Here is a 19,710-nt window from a genome sequence, read left to right on the forward strand (position 1 = left end):
AACAGCAAGAGTAAAGATACCTTGATGTGAAAGCATTTACACAAGGCCGTGTAAGTGTTTATGGTATTTTACATTTTATTTCACATCACAGTTATTAACCACCATATTATAGATATTATAGATATATTTTTTTCAGTTCCTCAACCTGTGCTCCCCCTTTTTTGTTCGTTTTTCTGTACCGCAAGGACTCTGGATAGGTCCTATTTGGGGTTTCGAGCAACAGGAAGAGTGTCGGAAGGAGAGGGGACCCTTAATCACTATTTAAGGTCGTATTGTTCTATTTTTAGAATCCCACCACCCCTTAGATATCCTATTAGGGTAGCGCCCGGGCTTTTTTGCACATTCATCACCGGGAACTCAGCCTTAAACCTGTCTCCTTGCTGTGCCATTCCCTCACCTTCAGCCTTCACCAATCCACATCCCTACCAAACTTCAAGTAATGCCTGAAATCTCATCTCTTCAATGAATTATTTGCTTAGTTTGGGCCTCTGGCAAGTCCTTGCATTTCTGATGCACTTTCATCTTTCCTGAAAATATTTTATATTGCACTTGCTCCTTTTGTATTCTGTAAATCTCCCTTTATTTAATTTAGATTGTAAGCTCTGTGGGTCAGGGATTCTCTAGTCTCCATTGTTTAACTTCCAGTTTAATGCACGTGTGAAACCTTGTACAGTATATTGATTCCCTGTATTGTCTTGCCAATTCTGTAAGGTACTGGATACATTGGTGAGGCTATACAAAAAGATATACTGTACACACACACACACCTTGCAGAGCTGTAAGACACCACACAGCACATGGACAGTAAGGAGTCTTCTATCACTGGAAGGTTTCTTATAGTAGAAGACTGGTTAGTACAGTGGTTTTCAACCGGGGTTCCACGAGCACCCTTCAGCTGTCAGGGGAGAGCTGGGGCAGCTCCCACATGCTGTCCCAGACCCGGCAGCACCCCCACATAGCAGTGACCCGGCGGCTCCCGAGCTCAGCAGCAGCAACATACATACACCTACCTTGCGGAGCTAGAAGACACCACATTGACATGAAGGTGTCTTCTAGCACTGGAAGGTTTCTTATGGTAGAAGATGTCACTGTAGATCAAGCTTAAGACTTTTAATTACCGGGATCATTGATTGAGCAAGCAGAGAGATAAAAATAAATTGCGTTTATTCACCTAACGAACGTACACAACTATTTTACACAAAAATACAGTAAAAAGACACTTTGGAAACTGGGATAACAACACTAATCTTTCCTAATTGCAAACACACAGCAACATATTCCAGGTTACTTCTCCTTCCTGTAGCCTCTTGCTGTTGAATTCTGGTCACTTATCCTCTGAGAAATGTAGACGATTTACTCAGAGCTGGAACTTCTCAAATGGGACTGAATCTCAGATGAATCACACAAGATGGAACTGATGGACTCATGAAAAACTTAGATGGATCTGATGAATCTAACTCTCTGACTGACTGCATAACTTTTTAAAAACTCCCAAAAGTCCATCCTGTCAGTCTGCAGCGAATCACTGTGTGGGAATTTTCTCCCTGAATGAGTTAAATTCAAACCAATTGGGGTGTAAAAGTCCAAAGGAAGTCCTTGGGACGATGGGATGTGATGATTCTCGCCTCGAACGAAATATATGTGGAAGAAAGAAAAGACAAACAGATGATGGTGCAGTAAATTAACACTGGGGGGGTGAGTGAACACTAACAACACAGGACACACAAGACAAACAAACACTAAACACTAGCACGGCCTATATAATAAAAGAAAAGCAATTTATTTGGGGTGTGGAGGGAGCATACACATACAGTACAGCTGGGCTCACAGGGAAGTTTCGTGTTTTAGAAGTGTTTTTACTGTGGTGGAAATCTGCAGTCCCAAGAGGAGAAATCTGCAGTTTCCAAGTGCCTAAACCGTTTTGCGGGATCACGGTTGCTGAGGAGGACTGGAGAGAGCGTGCCTAAGGTGGGACCACAGCGGAGGTGACGTCACGTCCGCCTAGAGACCCCGTCATTCGAGCGACCTGCCTTCCATTCCGGTCACGTGTGGACGTTGATCAGAGTGCTCCGGTCGCCATCTTTGTGAGCCCAGCTGTATGCATCCAGCTCGCTGCCTTTACCCTGCCAGCATCTTGTGAGTAGGGTTGTAATTTTACCCCTCCGGATGCGGTTATGCACCCTCCACACCCCAAATAAATTGCTTTTCTTTTATTATATAGGCCGTGCTAGTGTTTAGTGTTTGTTTGTCTTGTGTGTCCTGTGTTGTTAGTGTTCACTCACCCCCCCAGTGTTAATTTACTGCACCATCATCTGTTTGTCTTTTCTTTCTTCCACATATATTTCGTTCGAGGCGAGAATCATCACATCCCATCGTCCCAAGGACTTCCTTTGGACTTTTACACCCCAATTGGTTTGAATTTAACTCATTTGGCGCCGGTTACCCTTCTTTTGTTATGTCATTCTGACTGGTTGTACCACCAGTCATTCACCTGGCTGCCTGTGTTATTTATTAATATTTAATTTGTATTATTAGCGCTGTTCTGCACCTAATCTTTTTTCTGTGTCAATTTTCTCCCTGGCCAATGGGCATGCTCCGACAGTAACACAGGTAGCCTGGCAGAAGCTTCAGAACAGTGACTGAGCATGTGCAACAAAACTGTCATCTTCCCCCACCACTGGCCTCTTGCCATATGCCCTCCAGATTTCTTAATGAATGCCGCTCAGTCTAGCTAGGCCAAATGGACCCTTTGAAGTGAGGATAACCGTGTTCCAATTAGCCTTTCCTGCTAACACCTCTAGGACAAATGTCCCTTTGAAGCTATTACTCATAAGCCCCCGCTGGGACTTTAAAACCTAACTTACACCGTTTTATTCTAGCATGAATTAAACATTTTCCTTACCCCCTCAATAAACTCTCAGCCGCATAGGCACCGAGCCTGCTAGCCATGACTTTTAAATCCCACAGTTCACCCACAGAGCATCAACATATATACACATTAAAATATACCCGTGTAATATAATATATTATGGCCAGTCTTATGTGTGGTAAAATATACACATTCTGCTGCTACAATGTGTTACAGTTTTTTGATGCAGGAAATAGAGTGTAACCTAAACGGTTCCCCTTACACTCGCCTTCATCTCTTACACACAGCAACTGGATCTTTAAACATATTTCAAAGGACTACAAACCTAAACCTCTTATTTTAATAAAACCACCCTCCGTCTTATACCGGCGTGAGTGTGGGGATATACATTAACCCCTTGTGTCCCATTTTTACCTTTCCCTGCTCTGTGCTGAACCAGGGCGTCCTAGTGGTGAGTCGCAAGAACGGTTTCAGGGTTGGGGTCTGCCAGGAGCACTGGGCTTCCATGTATCCCAGAATCTCACTTGATTCCCATATACATTTCTGGGGTAACTCATAACTTGAGAACCCCGATACCTACTGCTGCGGCAGCTTTTATTCTTACTAATAACTGGCATGTACCTGGCATGTTCCTGGAATGTGACACTTTTCACCCGGAGCATGCTGGGCTCCTTTTGCATTCCCAGCCAGGCGCATGCCCGGCTGATGTGTTAATTAATAATGGTTCAGGATTTACTAGGCTGCAATGCTTCGCGTGTCCGCCAAATGGCATAAATTCATGAATTGTAATGCAGTATATATATATATATATATATATATATATATATACACTGTATAACAACAACCCCTATAACCCCTAACATACAGTACTGTACATTTTTATTCATAGTGTACATGTACAGCGGGTCTCCGGAGCTGAACCGCGTTGGTTTCAGGTCGGAGGACCCCCTGCTCCCCGAGATACAGCCCCCTTTATGAGGTGCCGGTATCCCTCTGCATTTAAAGGTCCCGATCACGTGACCGCGGCCTGTAAACCAAGCAGAGGGATACCGGCACCACCTAAAGGGGCCTGTATCTCGGGCAGCAGGGGGTCCCCGGACCTGAAACCACAGCGGTTCTGCTCCGGAGACCCTCTGCCCATCTACAGTATGAATAAAAAACATATATAAATAAACATTCGTTCCTTACCTTAGCGGCTATGTGCTATGGTAACGAAGCAGCATTTCTGTATTTGAATAATATTGTACAGTGAGCAGGGGGTTCCCTGAGCCAGAAATTAATGCTCAGGGACCCCCTGCTCCTGCACAATATTATTAAAAATACAGAAATGCTGCTTCATTACCTTAGCTGATAGCCGCTAAGGCAATGAAGGCAGAATAGCATGTTAATTGGGGACATTTGATTTGCCCCCAATAAACATTGCAATAAACAACATACAGTACACCCCCTGTGTATTTAAAATACATAAACAATAAATACATGACATACATATTTTTATTGTGTGTTTTAAACCTGCCTGCCTTCACTGTAATCTATGTAAAAAAACCCTCCCCCTATTGTGTGTTTTAAACCTCCTGCCTTCACTGTAATCTATGTAAAAAACCCTCCCCCTATTGTGTGTGAAGCTTCCCTGCCTTCACTGTAATCTATGTAAAAATCCCTCCCCCTATTGTGTCTGCTAAACTTCCCTGCTTTGACTAATCTGTGTAAGCCCCCCTCCCCCTAGTGTGTCAGTAAAATCTGCCTGGCCTGTGTTTCTGTGAGTGCAGTGTACTGTATGTAAATGTGGGGAGGGGGATCCCGTGTAAATAACCACACCCACACCCACTACCCACGGCCGCTCCGCTGCTTGCTGCAAAACAGAGACAAAAATTAAAACATACAAAGTAATGTCCCCTAACCCCTTAATCACCATAGCGGTTATTAACCTCTACAGTCATTAAGGGGTTAACCCACCCTCACCCACCACTCGGGACGCCTACATACCCTCCCACACTAACCCCCCCACCTGTCCTAAACTCACACCAAGGGCCAAATACCCCCCTCACCCACCCCCGCTACCCACAAAGCGGGCATGGTGAGTTAACCCCTTCATTGCCTTAGCGGCTATACGCTATGGTAATGAAGCAGCATTTCTGTATTTTTAATAATATTGTGCAGGAGTAGGGGGTCCCTGAGCAGTAATTTCTGGCTCAGGGAACCCCCTGCTCACTGTACAATATTATTAAAATACAGAAATGCTGTTCGTTACCATAGCACATAGCCGCTAAGGTAAAGAACGATTCTTTATTGATGTGTGTGTTTTATTTATACTGTACATGTGCAGAGGGTCTCCGGAGCAGAACCGCTGTGGTTTTAGGTCCGGGGACCCCTTGCTCCCCGAGATACAGGCCCCTTTAGGGGGTGCCGGTATCCCTCTGCTTGGTTTACAGGCCGCGGTCACGTGATCGGGGCCTTTAAACACAGAGGGACACCGGCACCTCATAAAGGGGGCTGTATCTTGGGGAGCAGGGGGTCCCCCGACCTGAAACCAACGCGGTTCAGGTCCGGAGACCCCCTGCACATCTACACTATAATTAAAAATGTATTTCAAATGTATTTATTTATAGTCATTTATTTATTTTTTGGCGGCTGCGGTGTGTGTATTTTTTTTATTGTGGTTAGCGGGGGTGGGTGAAGGGGGTATTAGCCCCAAAGGTGGCTGTTTAGGGCTTGCGGGGGGTAGCGGGAGGGCTTAACCCCTTCATGACCATAGCGGTATTAACTGCTACGGCTGTGAAGGGGTTACGTGCACCCGCAACCCCCCTGCAAGTCCTAAACTCACACCAAGGGCCAAATACCCCCCTCACCCACCCCCGCTACCCACAATAAAGCTGGCACGGTGAGTTAACCCCTTCATTGCCTTAGCGGCTATACGCTATGGTAATGAAGCAGCATTTCTGTATGTTTAATAATATTGTGCAGGAGCAGGGGGTACCCTGAGCATTAATTTCTGGCTCAGGGCACCCCCTGCTCACTGTACAATATTATTAAAATACAGAAATGCTGCTTCGTTACCATAGCACATAGCCGCTAAGGTAAGGAACGAGTGTTTATTTATATATGTTTTTTATTCATACTGTAGATGGGCAGAGGGTCTCCGGAGCAGAACCGCTGTGGTTTCAGGTCCGGGGACCCCCTGCTCCCCGAGATACAGGCCCCTTTAGGGGGTGCCGGTATCCCTCTGCTTGGTTTACAGGCCGCGGTCACGTGATCGGGACCTTTAAACGCAGAGGGATACCGGCACCTCATAAAGGGGGCTGTATCTCAGGGAGCAGGGGGTCCCCCGACCTGAAACCAATGCGGTTCAGCTCCGGAGACCCCCTGTACATGTACACTATGAATAAAAATGTACAGTACTGTATGTTAGGGGTTATAGGGGACGGCTTTAAAGACAACAGCTCGCAAACGCCCCCATGCGTTTTTACACGGCATTGCAGTATTGCAGCCAGCGAAAATAAAATGCTTAAATCACAGCCGCGAATATAACGCTATATACCCCGGGAGAAAACGACACAAAACCGCACATCACCGGGGTCCACTGAAATTCGCGGAGCTAGCCAAGTAAGAATAAAGTTGGTCGCCAGTGTAGCCACAATCTGTAACAACTTTTTCCGGCAAACCCACCCTGAAACTTACCTCCTGAAAATCTCCTGGTCCCGCACCTCTGTGTCATGGGAGAGGGGGTTGGGCCCGGTATGAAAGGGGTTACACCCGATTTGGCCACCCCCTGCTCTCACTTGGGAAGCAAGGGGTTAACTGGACTGCAGTCCAGTAATGTGTTTTTACCCATCTTCAGCAACCAAATGTATATTCCCCTGTATATGTGTATTGTTCCCATTCCAGGGTTTACACCAACACATACACTGGGATTGATGCGGGAGGGAAAGGGTTAAGGTTAACTCAGTGTTTATAGCCCTTTGTTCCATGTTCCCGCCTTTTCAGGCTCCATTTTGCAGTTTCCCATAGGTCGCCATTGCAGCTCCATTGAAACCTATGGCGAATCCGGCGGTTTGGACCCGTTTCCATCGAATACCAGCAGGTGGCGTCTGAGAGGAGGAGCGGCGGTTTCCCATTGTAAGTCAATGGAGCCATTGACTTCAATGGGGATTCCACGACGCCGACCTCCAGTAACGGGTTGGCAGCCATCCAAACCGCAGACCACAAAAGCGGATACATTTTCTTAAAGCTGCGGTTCAGGCAATATCCTGCATGTGTGTTTTTTTAAATAAATCAGTTCTGTAGTAAGAAAAAATACTTTTAACATTTTCTGGTTTAAAAAACAACAACTTTGATAGACCAATTTTCTTGTATTCTATTTTAACAAGCATGATTGTTCCTATAACAACGATTTACATTCCCCATATTTAAAGATGTCGCCAAACTTTGCCGATCAATAGACGGAGAACGAATTAACCGGCAGCTATGTAGTTCTTTAGGTAATTAGAGATTGCCCACATGAAACCATTGAAGTGAAAAAATAAATAAAAAAAAAAAAAAAAGAGAGCCTTTATCACTACTAGTTCAAGGTCAACTACAATTGGCGTGGGAACCTTAGGTTCTAGGGAACCCAGAAATAAAATAATTTTTGCCCCTAGGACACGATCACCACCGGGTCCGAGAATGAGGGACCCCCGTAAAGGGTTGAGCTCAGCAGGAGGGTCGCGCCATTGACTCTAATGGCGGAGCGGAGGCCCCATTGAATCCCATGGCGGCGCTCGCCCATGCATTTCCTATGGTGGCGCTGGCCATTGATTCCAATGGGGGAAAAGCAGCGTGGCGTTAAAACGGCTAAGTCCAAAACTGTAATATGTGTAAGTCCATATCTCCGGTTCTGCGAGGACCAGAGGGCTGGGATTTGGGTCGCATGTAGTCACTGCTCCGGCATGACTGCATGGCCATTTCCAACCCTCTCCGAACAACCAGACGGAGTATGGGCAAATGTAAAGAACTGTGGTTTTCCTATAGAGACTTCAATTGCAGAGTTGCTACATTGAAAGTCTATAGCGGCGGAGCCCATAGACTTGAACGGCGGAGTTGCTCCATTGGAAGCCTATAGCGTCGGAGCCCGTTGATTTCAATGGGAAAGAGTGAAAAGCAGAGATTCATTTTTAGAGCGGAGAATCCTGCATTAAAGTAATAAAATTTTTAACTTGTTTTGTGTGTATCTCCGGTTCTGGGGGTCACAGAAAGCTGAAACTTGGCCACCATGGAGAGTCACCTCCGGCATGAGGGACAGGCACGTTTCAGCCCACTGGGCCCAGCAGAACGGATTATTTAAATATGTGAAGGTATTAAAGGATGAATTGTATTTTGGGTCTGGTATGAACACTCAGAGCCCATATGTTATGTTAATGGTCAGGGGGGGAGACAAATGGTATACAATAAAACCCCTGATCAAAGACTCCCCCACCCTGCTTGTGTATGCGAGCACAGGAAAAGCTGCTGCTCAGGTTTTTTGGGCCTCATGAGATTAAACGGTTGATGACGAGCGCCACTGCTTTATTAAGACCTACAGGCCTGGTATTCCGACACGGAACAGCTGGTTACAGACAACAACAGAGGCCTGGAAATTGAAAATAATAAAATCCAAGTATGCCTTAGAGCAGGCGAGGCGCAATCTTTTTCCCCTGCGCACCCCCCTGCTGGCTTTCCCCCCTGCTGGCTTTCCCCCTCTCCTCGCGCACCCCCCTTACCTTGATTCAGACGTCCTAGCGTCATGTCACGTTGTCATGGCGACGCTTCACAAGGAGCATCTGAATCAAGGTAAGTAAGGTTTACAGAGGCCCTGCCGCTCACAGGCATTAATTTTAAATTCCTTCGGGAAGCGCAAGGAGCCTCTGTAAGCCTGCACCCCCCACAGCGAATCTTTTTTGGGGGGGGGGAGAGGTTGCGGCGGTTACAGAGGCCTTAAATGCTGAGGAGCGCATGCCTCACTTACCGTGACTTCGTGCGATGTATCGCCATGGCAACGTGACGTGGGATGAACAAGGACATGTACCTTTATGGGTTGAGGTTTGTCTTGTTGTTCCAATTGCCCAGACGATGGGATGTTTGGATACCTTGTAACATCGGATAGTCCTTTGGTATCCCTGGTATATTGGGTCTAATCTGCATTCTTTGTGTGTCTCTCTCCTACATAGGTCTCCTTGATGCGCTTCTACCCTCCGCTCTTGGACTCTGTACTCAGCTGGCACTGATTTGCACAAACGTTGCCTTGAGACTGTGTTTGGGATTCCTCTCCTACACCCAGTCGGTCATTCACCCACCTCTATCCTCCCACATGGGCATTTATCTGATTCCTCACGTGATTGATTGTAGAGTCCGTTTTTTGGAGAAAATGAATTTGGTACAACATGTACAATACTTTATAACTTTGTAGATCCATCTGTAATACTAATAGGAAAAAGAGGGGGGAGTTCCCAGCACTTACTGACGAATAGAAATAAAAAAAGATTTTATAGAGGATATGCCAAAGAAAATGTAATAAATGGATATATTGAATGAAGCAAAAAGTGTACAACTTGGATCATGCAACACGCAAAAGTACCAAAATCATAAAAGCAAAAGTGGACACCTCCGGAGACTTCCTGTGACGTCAAGGGGAATGGCTGCCTGAGAGATTGGCTCCAGAGCCCCTCCAACGTATAAACTATAACAAGAGCAACTAAATAAACAAATCCCCCTCAAAACCTACCATCCTGAACCCCTAAGATCAGCTGGGCACAAGAAGTATCTTTTCTGCCGATTTGGAGAGGGGTTGCCGGCGCTCTGGGAGGCCTCCTGTGAGCCCCGACCCCCGGTAGAAGTCCCCCCCTGACTCGCAAAGAAAAAGTCAGCGGAATCGCCTGGAGGAGCGTGCGGGAGGTAGGAGAGGCGACGGGGCTAAGCTCCGAGTGTCCCGCGGAGTCAGCTCTTACTGCGGGGCTTGGGGATTCCCCCCCTGTGCGTGCTGCCCTTGAAGTGCGCCCGCGGCGGCCTCCCGCGGCCCGAGGGGAAGCCGGAGCTGCAGCAGCATCTCCCCGTTGCGGTCCCGGTCTCCGCTTGCCCCTCCCCCCCCCAGAATATAAAAATAAATAAACATACCCCCAGCAGGTTATCCCGGCAGGGGAGAGTATCCCTGGCTGCAGGAGCTGTGGGACACACCACGTGGAGGCAGGGCAGGAAGCGGCCATCTTAAAGCACTCCACTGAGGCAACATCTCCCCTTAAAGGGGTATACAGCTGCTTGTCCCAACCATCAATTTTCAACTGCTGCCTGAGCCTCAGTGTGCCACAACACCCTACCTCCCCAGCAACACAGCGTTGAACCAAATAAATAACTATTCAGCAGCCCCAGAAACACCCCAGAAGCTCCGCAATACTCTCACACACCCCCCCTTAAATAAAAGGGAATAAAAATAATAAAGTGGGGAGCATAAGCTGACAGGGGAACATACAGAGCATGAGCGGCAAGGGCAAAAAAGCAGCCCAGCAAACAGTCGCGAGCTACTTTACCCCAAACCAGCGTCCCGCAGGGAGCTGCGAGGACTCGCAAGTCGGCGGCCTGACTCGCACGCGGGAAGACCCAGGTAGAACACAGCAGCCAGAAATGGCAAACATTGACATTAATAAAGATTACCTGGAGAACCTCTTCACGAGAATGAGGAAAGAAATCCAGGATGACCTGACTAAAGCGGTCAACACCTTAAGGAGTGATATGAACTTCCTGGCTGCTAAGACGGACACTCTGAACCATAAGGTGGAAGCCTTGGAGCAGGCCCAATCCTCCGCAGAGGACGAAATAAACTGGTTACACTGGGAAATAAGGGAATTAAAGGAAAGTGCCGAAGATCAAGAAAATCGCGACCGGAGGCAGAACCTGAGAATAAGGTATGTCCCGGAGTCCGTGGAGACGGACCAGCTCCGCACTTACCCGACAGACCTATTTATCCACCTAGTCCCGGACTTATCCCCTGATAAACTGGAGATGGATAGGGCCCACAGAGCCCCGGGGCCAAAATCTACTGACCCCAAGAGGACCAGAGATGTCCTGATTAAATTCCACTACTACTCTACGAAGGAGAAATTATTAGCAGCCAGTAGAGACAAGGGAGCCTTACAATTCCGCAACACACGAATCGAAATCTGTAGTGATCTCTCGAAGAAAACTGTAGACAGAAGAGAGTTAAAACCCCTCCTGCAGAAACTGAGAGAAAACAACTTAAAATATCGCTGGGGGTTCCCATTCAAAATTGTTGTGCAATCAGGAGGGAAATACCACACTATCCTACCCGGAAGAAATCCCGAGATTTATGAGAGGCCTGGGCATCCCGCAGGCGAGCGGAGGATCTGCCCATGAAGAAGCTGACGGCGCTCAGAACCAAAGACCAACGGAGAAGGTACCACGAACTTCCCAGAGAATCGCCACCCAGCGAAACCAGGTGGGGGAGGAATAAGAATCAAGACTCAGAACTTGTCCCGACCCGACGGAGGCGGCGGGACTGCGCCCTCCATTACCCCCAGATCTCCCTCCCCCTGGATAAAAGAGAGAAACAGCTCCCCTGTCTACCCCCCCCGGGGGATCTCCACTTACCTGCTGTGAGATGAAGTCGCTCTCCTTCGGAGTGTCGGCGCTCTTGGCCTCTGCCGGGAATGCGAGAAAGAGTCTCAGGACGGGAGCAGGGAACGGCGGACACAAGACCCGATGTAGACGGGGGGTGATGATGTTTGGTGGGGCGGGGGGGGCTTTGGTTGTGCGGGAGGGGGGGGATGATTGTCTGGGGGAGAGGGGAACCACATTTCTCTCCCCTCCCCCCTTTCCTCTCCCCTCGCTCCCTGCCCGGCCCCCCCTCCCCCCCCCCCCCCGCCGTGATGGATCGGGAGCTGGTCCGGCGGTCTCAGCGGAGTCAGACTCGGCCAAAATAGACAGAGGCTGACGGCAAGCCCAAAGATAGACATATGGGGACTGAAGCTATACGAAAAAAAAACTCTCTCGTGTGTATCTAGTGTTAGCTAAATATTGTAAATACTTACCTGGAGCCACCTCTACGCCAAGGGGTTCACCCACAACAGCTCGGTTCCTCCCAGGGTGCGCCCTGTGCCCTTAGCAAATGTTGGTGGGCACAGTTGGGGGGCTCACCTGGGGAGGAAACGAGAAGCCTCTGAAGGGGGGATCCCAAAAGAGGTCTTAGGCTTTCTACCATAGAGGCCAACAGGAGAAAGGGCTCCAGGAAAGGTACCCAAGGGGGTTATACTTGTATAGACCTCCCCCTGCCCCAGCACCCCCCCCTTCCCATCCCCTATACCCCCCCCTCCTACCCTCACGTGCTCCCTCCCCCGGCCCAGTTTATCCCCCCCCTTCCTTCCTCCCCCCCCCTGATCATATCCCTCCCCCCCTCCACTTCTGCCCCCCCCTCCCCTAGCCGGGGAACACCCCTACCCCTATGCCAAACAGAGGTTAGCATGACATATAAGCATAAGGTTATGAAAGCAATTAGTTAAGGGTTCCACAACGTTAGACCCGGAGGTTATAGGGTTGAACAAGTTTTATGTGTTTTAATATGTTTAGTTGCAATGCCTTTTGAAGGAGGGCTCTCCGGCCTCCCTGATGGCTCTCAGAGAGCGGCGTTCAGGGAAGTCTCCCAGAGGCAATAGGCCTACTACCTTCATCCTTAGAGAGATGAGGGTCTCTAAAATTGGGCTCTTGGACAGCCCACTTTCTTTTCTTTTTCCACTCTTTCCTCTCCTCCCCCCTCTCTTTCCTCTCCTCCCCCCCCCTCTCTTTCCTCTCCTCCCCCCCCTCTCTTTCCTCTCCTCCCCCCCCTCTCTTTCCTCTCCTCCCCCCCTCTCTTTCCTCTCCTCCCCCCTCTCTTTCCTCTCCTCCCCCCCCTCTCTTTCCTCTCCTCCCCCCCTCTCTTTCCTCTCCTCCCCCCCCTCTCTTTCCTCTCCTCCCCCCCCTCTCTTTCCTCTCCTCCCCCATCCCCCCCATGCCCCCCCAGCCATCCACGTGCCCAGAGAACACTGGGGAAGATCTTGCAGAACCAGCTCTCGTCAGCACCAGGTACTCTATACAAAAGAAAAGTCGCACATAAAAATGAACACAACCCTGTTTTTCTATTCACTCACACCCAGCAGGGACGAGCACATACGCAGACAACCAGGGTCTCCAGAAACCAAGATTCCACAAAAAGGCCACTCAGAGGTCAAGACAAGGTATGACTGTAGAGACGCCCACCACCTTGGGAAAGTGGAGGGACTGACAGAAGCCCTGAAATGCCATCCAGGTAACAATGGCCCACAACACAACACTTAAACTAATATCCCTAAATGTCAGAGGACTAAACTCAGTACTTAAAAGAAGGCTCGCTCTTCAGGAGCTCAAAAAGACGAAGGGAGACATCCTGTTTTTACAGGAAACTCACTTTAACACGACAACCCCCCCCCAATACCTTCCAGAGATATTACCCTCAGACCTACTATGCATCCTGCCCAACCAAAAAGAGAGGGGTAGCTATTTTGTTCAAACAAAATGTTAAATTTTCTTTAAAAAAAGAAACTGCAGATCCGGAAGGCAGATTTCTTATCCTCCAAGGCACCTTGTCCGGGGTGGATATTACTATGGTCAATATATACGCCCCAAACGAGGCCCAAGCTGACTTCCTGAGAGAACTTTGTGACAGCCTAGCTCCCCAGCCTAGAACTACACTGTTGTTGGCCGGAGACCTAAATATGCTTGTAGATCCCGACCAGGACAGGATGAGTACATTAGATACCCCCCTCCCTCGTGCTACGGAGAAAAATGCTAGGGAATTCCGTAACATACTGAAAGAGTTCGCATTAATAGATATCTGGCGAGCACAGCACCAGGGTCAGAGGGACTACTCCTACTTCTCCCCCCCGCACCAGACCTACTCAAGGATTGATTAGTTTCTGGGTACTAAGGATATCTTCCAGGCAACCTCCCAGTCAGATATAGGATCAATATCCTGGTCGGACCACGCCCCGGTCTCGCTGACGCTCTCCCTCCCCTTCTATAAAAATAGCCAATACAATTGGAAACTAAATGATTCTCTGTTAAACCAACCAGATGTAGAAATAGAAATTAAACAAAAACTCAGAGAATACTTTACACTGAACAAGGGCTCCGTAGAGTCATCAGCGATGCTATGGGAGGCCCATAAGGCTACAATCAGAGGGAATATCATTTCCATAGCCTCATACAAGAAAAAAGCACGACAGAAATTGTACAACGAATTGGCGGGAAAGGTCCAACTACTGGAACAAAAGCATAAAACTAATCCCTCAGGAAAAAGGGTTTATTGAGTGTCATCTACCCCTTCTATGCCATGTACATGCACTGCGCCGTATTTACAAGTTGGCCTGCGAGCCAGTATCGATAATATGTACCCTCGTGATGTATGACACCAATAAAGGAAAAATATTTACAAAAAAAATAAAAATAAAAAAAAAAAAACTAATCCCTCAAAAAAATTACTCAAAATATTAGATAAAGCCAGATCTGAATTCAAACAGATACAACTTGATGAAGTGGAGGGCGCTGCGGTGGACCAGGCAAAAATACTACGATAAAGGGAATAAGGCCGACCGGTTATTAGCATCCAAGCTAAGAGGTCTGAGAACGAAAGCCCAAGTACAGTAACAGCTTTACAAACAAAGACAGGTGCCAAAACATATTGCGAGAAACAGATAGCAGCCGAATTCTCAGACTTCTACTCTAAATTATATAATCTAAAATTCCCAAAAAATAGATCCTCTAACGAGGAAGCTATAGCAAAATATTTAGATTCATGTAACCTCCCAAGCCTCTCAGAAGGGGATCTTGCAGAACTAAACAAAGAAATCTCCCAAGAGGAGCTCTTAAATGCCATCTCCCAACTAAAACCTAGCAAAACGCCAGGCCCAGATGGGTTCTCCAACCAATATTATAAGACATTCAAGCTAATTTTAGCTCCATATCTCCTTGATATGTTCAACGAGTTTCTGGAGGGAACAACCATCCCAGCATCTATGTCTAAGGCCAATCTAGCAGTTATACCAAAGGAAGGGAGAGACCCACTACAGTGCGGTAGTTATCGCCCCATAGCCCTCCTTAATTCAGAGCTAAAACTTTTCAGTAAAATTTTAGCCAACAGATTAACCCCCATACTACCAAGCCTAATACACATAGATCAAGTCGGGTTTATTTCCGGCAGGCAGGCCTCAGATAACACCAGGAAAATCATTAACATAATCGACCATGTACATCTCTCATCCACGAAGGCCATCCTATTGAGTCTAGATGCGGAAAAAGCATTCGATAGGATCAGATGGGACTTTTTAGATCAAACATTAATCAAATTCGGATTTAAGGGCCACTATCTGACAGGGGTCAGAGCCCTGTACAAAAGTCCCACGGCCGTCGTGAAGCTCCCAGGAGGAGACGCAAACCCTATAAACATTAAGAATGGTACTCGACAAGGATGCCCCTTGTCTCCGCTTCTATTTGCCCTCTCTATCGAACCCTTGGCAGCAACAATTAGAGAGGATAAAAATATAAATGGTATTGAAATTGGGGGGACAAACTATAAGATATCCCTCTTTGCTGATGACATTATCCTGACTCTGGCCAACCCCTTGACCTCACTCCCGAATTTACACTCACAATTAGACAAATTCAGCAAAATCTCGGGATACAAAACTAATATGGATAAGTCGGAAGCATTAAATATATCCCTACCCCACCCCGAGGCCAAATTACTGCAAATAAACTTCAATTATAGGTGGAGCTCCACAAAAATCAAATACCTAGGAATACAAATAACACGGGAGTACAAAACACTATTTCAATACAATTACCCACCCCTATTTGCGAGACTAAAAAAAGACCTTCAAAGCTGGAATGGATATCAGATATCTTGGCTAGGAAGAATAGCCACGGTAAAAATGAACATCCTACCAAGACTTCTGTATTACTTCCAGACTCTCCCCATTGATATCCCACTAGGTGAACTCAAAAATATGCAAAACAAAATCTTCGAATTTATTTGGCAAAATAAAAGACCAAGGAACTATCTTGCTAGCACCAAAGGAAAGCGGAGGCTTGGCAGTCCCAGATATCATGAAATATTATTTGGCGGCCCAACTCAAACAAGTTATAATGTGGAACAACGACCCAACCACAAGATGTTGGATTGGGATTGAGTCTGCCTATGCGAGACCTCTCTCACTCCCGGCCACCCTGTGGACCGAGAGGGGTACGGAGACCTTCTCAGAAACATTAAAGCTGGGAGCAATGAAATGTACATGGAGAATATGGACTAAAAATAAAGATAGGTTTAACCTAACGGCCTCACCCTCACAACTAACGCCCATATTTAACAACCCGGAGTTCCCCCCAGGCTTGTTCCCACAGAGACTCAGTGAATTAAAAAAGTTAAAGATAATGGTAGCAGAGCAGTTTATAGGAAACGGAAAGATCCTATCGATTCAGGAATTAGAGAAAAAAACACCAAACAGTGAACTTGCCAATATTTGGCTTCCTGCAGATCAGGCATTACCTGCAAACTCTTTCCAAAGAATTAACATTTCAACCGTTAACAAATTTTGAGCGCCTATGCAGGAAAGGATACTACTGTAAGGGGTTGATTTTGGAAGTGTATCTGGGCCTGGCAAGAACAGCAGGTTGTTCCCAACACAATTATATGCTCAAATGGGCGGAAGATTTGAACATAGAGATCGATAGGGAAGACTGGGAGGATATCCGGGAGGCAGCTTCCAAAACATCAATATGCACCACCACCAAAGAGAATATCTATAAAATTCTATTTCAATGGTACTTAACCCCGAGTAGGTTGAGCCAGATCTTCCCCGGGACCCCAGATTTGTGCTGGAGGGGATGCGGACAAAGAGGAGATATGGCTCACATCTGGTGGAATTGTCCAAAGATTCAGGTGTTCTGGGTCATGATCAAATCATTAATCCGAGAATACCTGGGGGTGGAGGTTGAGATGGACCCGCTGACCATGGTGCTGGCTAAACCAATTGACGAGCTAGAGACGGCAGAAAACAAAATGACAACACACGTACTCACGGCAGCTCGCTGTTGTGTGGCAGCTGCCTGGAAAAAAATAAATCCACCATCCAAACAGACAATACTACGAAGACTCCGCGAAATAAAGTCAATGGAGCTCCTTACAGCAAAACTAACCCAAAAAATGGACAAGTTCCATAAGACATGGGAAATATGGCCAGGGGTGTAACAGACTACTACGAAAGCTATCAGAAAAAACTAAGGGGCCAATTGGGCTGGTCCCCCACTTCCTCCCCCTCCTCCCCTCCCTTTCTCTCCATCCCCAACTCTACTTTCCTCCCCTTCTCCTTTCACCCCTCTCTCTCCCCCTATCTTTTCTTTTTTCTTCCCTGACAATAAAAGATGCACACAACGAAGCGGCCGCTTCCATTGTAATGTACCTAATGGGGGAGTATGTGAATAGGCAATACTCAACACAACTAGTCACATATTTAACTTGAACAGGTACAATGATTCCTGAATATTTACTGTGTTGTACATGACAGTTAGTACTCCTCCAATGTTTGTATAACGAAATGTATGAAATGTGTGTATTTTGTGAAAAACAATAAAAAAATTGGGAAAAAAAAAAAAAAAAAAAGTGGACACCTCCCTGAATATAATGAGACCTGGAGGTAACAGAGAAGGGAATCCTTAATTAAGGAGAAGATGTGTAATCAGCACTGATATATAAGTGCTATTCTGCTGCACAACATTAGGTAAAGTCCATACACATAGAAGCAAAATGCTCAGATTGTGTCCAAATGCTTGGTTTGGCTCCTTTAAGTCTTTCATGGCTTAATTGGATAACTGAATGATTGCCTGTGAGGCCTCACTCAATTGCTTTCTCCTTCCGCTTGCCTGCAGCATTGCTCACCGTCTTCCAGCCTGCGTCGAGGGAGAGTCGGATCTCAGCCTGGTGAGTAAATACTTCTGTAATTTCTAACTTCCGCAGGAACTCCTCACCTTCTGAGGCATGCTTGTGTGTGCGTCCTTCCATTTTTTATAACAAGAAGTCCAAAGGGGACGGCCCATCTATATTTCACCCCATTATCTCGGTCTTTATACACTCAGGGGCTTCTGACTGTCTGCTCTCTGCCTTTTTCCTATGTTTTACTGATTTGTGCGACTGTTTTTGGTGTTTCCCTTTTTCATAGAGACCTAGTTCCTGCCTTCCACATCAAAGGAGAATGCATCCAACACTATCATAGCCAAATGGTGGACATATCGTTATTTTTGATTTAACGGACATGCTCTGAAATCCGTTGTTTTCAATTCCCTCCTTGCAGATTTCAAAGACACCACAATATCTCCTCTACTCGCTTAACATTTGTGGATCCATGCTGCAGTGGGCAGCGCTGCTCTGGAGGTGACAAGATAACATCCCTTTGTGCAGACAAAGGGGAAAAGGTACTCACCAGAGACAGGAAATGGAACAGTTTCACTCTTTATTGGGGTCAGATGTTCCTCAGTGTTCGCCTCTTCCTTCTCTGACTTAATATCTAACCTCTCCGGTACAACCACTGGGAAACCTGGCAACAAGAAAAGGGAAATCCATCATGTAAAGCTGGGAGTGGGGGTGCTTCTTGTGATATCAGTATACAGAAATACGCTGATTCCTATGGGGGAGGGGTGAAGTGATTGATGTTACTTTGTTAGGAACCCTTTAAGTCCTGAGGAAGTTTTTATCCCCAAGTGCTGAAAATCTTTGAGAGCTACCAATGTTCAAACCTCAATAACAATAATATTCTCAATATAACAGACAAATCATTTTGTATTGGAACAGGTATCTTAGAATTGTATGCACGCTTTAATATTTTTTCCCAAAAAAATTATACACATTTCAGTCCATTTTTTAAACATACTGAATAAAGACAAGTGAGGATGTAAGGGTACTTACCACAAACCAGAAATGCATCTATTTCTTCCTTTATTGGGGTCAGATGTTCCACAGTGTCTGTCTCTTCTTTCTCCGACTTTATATCTAAACTCTCCGGTACAGCCACTTGGAAACCTGGCAATAAGAAAAGGGAAATCCATCATGTAAAGCTGGGAGTGGGGGGCTCTTCTTGTGATATCACTATACAGAAATACTCTATACTGATTCCTATGGGGGAGGGGTGAAGCGATTGATTTTACTTTGTTATTAACCGTTTAAGTGCTGAGGGAGCTTTTACCCACGAGTGCTGAAAACATTTTGAAGCTACCAATGTCAAAATTAAAATAATATTCTCAATATAACCTTAGACAAATCATTTTTTTCATTAGAACAGGTACCTTATAATTTTATGCATGCTTTAATATTATTTCCTGTTAGAGTAATGTCACTTTATTCCTTGTTCAGAAAGATTCCAATACTTCACAAGATTGTTGTTCAGCAGACAGCATTATAGTTTTATTCTTAGGGCCGTTCTATAGTGGCAGGGCGTGCTGAATGTATGTATATATGTATGTATATGTATGTATGTATTTGTGTGTCTGCACAAATGTAATAAATATTTTATTTTTACCAATGTGTTTTTTTTTAATTAATAATAAACACACACACACACACACACACACACACACACACACACACACACACACACACACACACACACACACACACACACACACACACACACACACACACACACACACACACACACACACACACACAATAGAACGGGCCTTAAAGTGTTACTTACAGATTGATTGAATTTCTATCAATGATAATAACATGCGATTTCTCAGATGGGTGATAGAATAAAGAA

The 19,710-nt window shown here is 46.3% G+C and overlaps 1 protein-coding gene across 1 annotated transcript in view; it reads right to left on the reverse strand.

Moving 5' to 3' along the window:
• The window catches only part of LOC142488419 (uncharacterized), a 337,058-nt gene that overhangs the window by 157,177 nt on the left and 160,171 nt on the right, over positions 1-19,710 (reverse strand). The window contains exons 3-4 of the mRNA XM_075588924.1: positions 18,858-18,971; positions 18,376-18,489 (exon numbers count right to left, since the gene is read on the reverse strand). Coding sequence (XP_075445039.1) covers positions 18,376-18,489; positions 18,858-18,971 — 228 coding nt within the window. The remainder of the gene's footprint in view (positions 1-18,375; positions 18,490-18,857; positions 18,972-19,710) is intronic.

This window comes from Ascaphus truei, chromosome 2, assembly GCF_040206685.1.
Source record: "Ascaphus truei isolate aAscTru1 chromosome 2, aAscTru1.hap1, whole genome shotgun sequence".
NCBI classification, from domain to species: domain Eukaryota; kingdom Metazoa; phylum Chordata; class Amphibia; order Anura; family Ascaphidae; genus Ascaphus; species Ascaphus truei.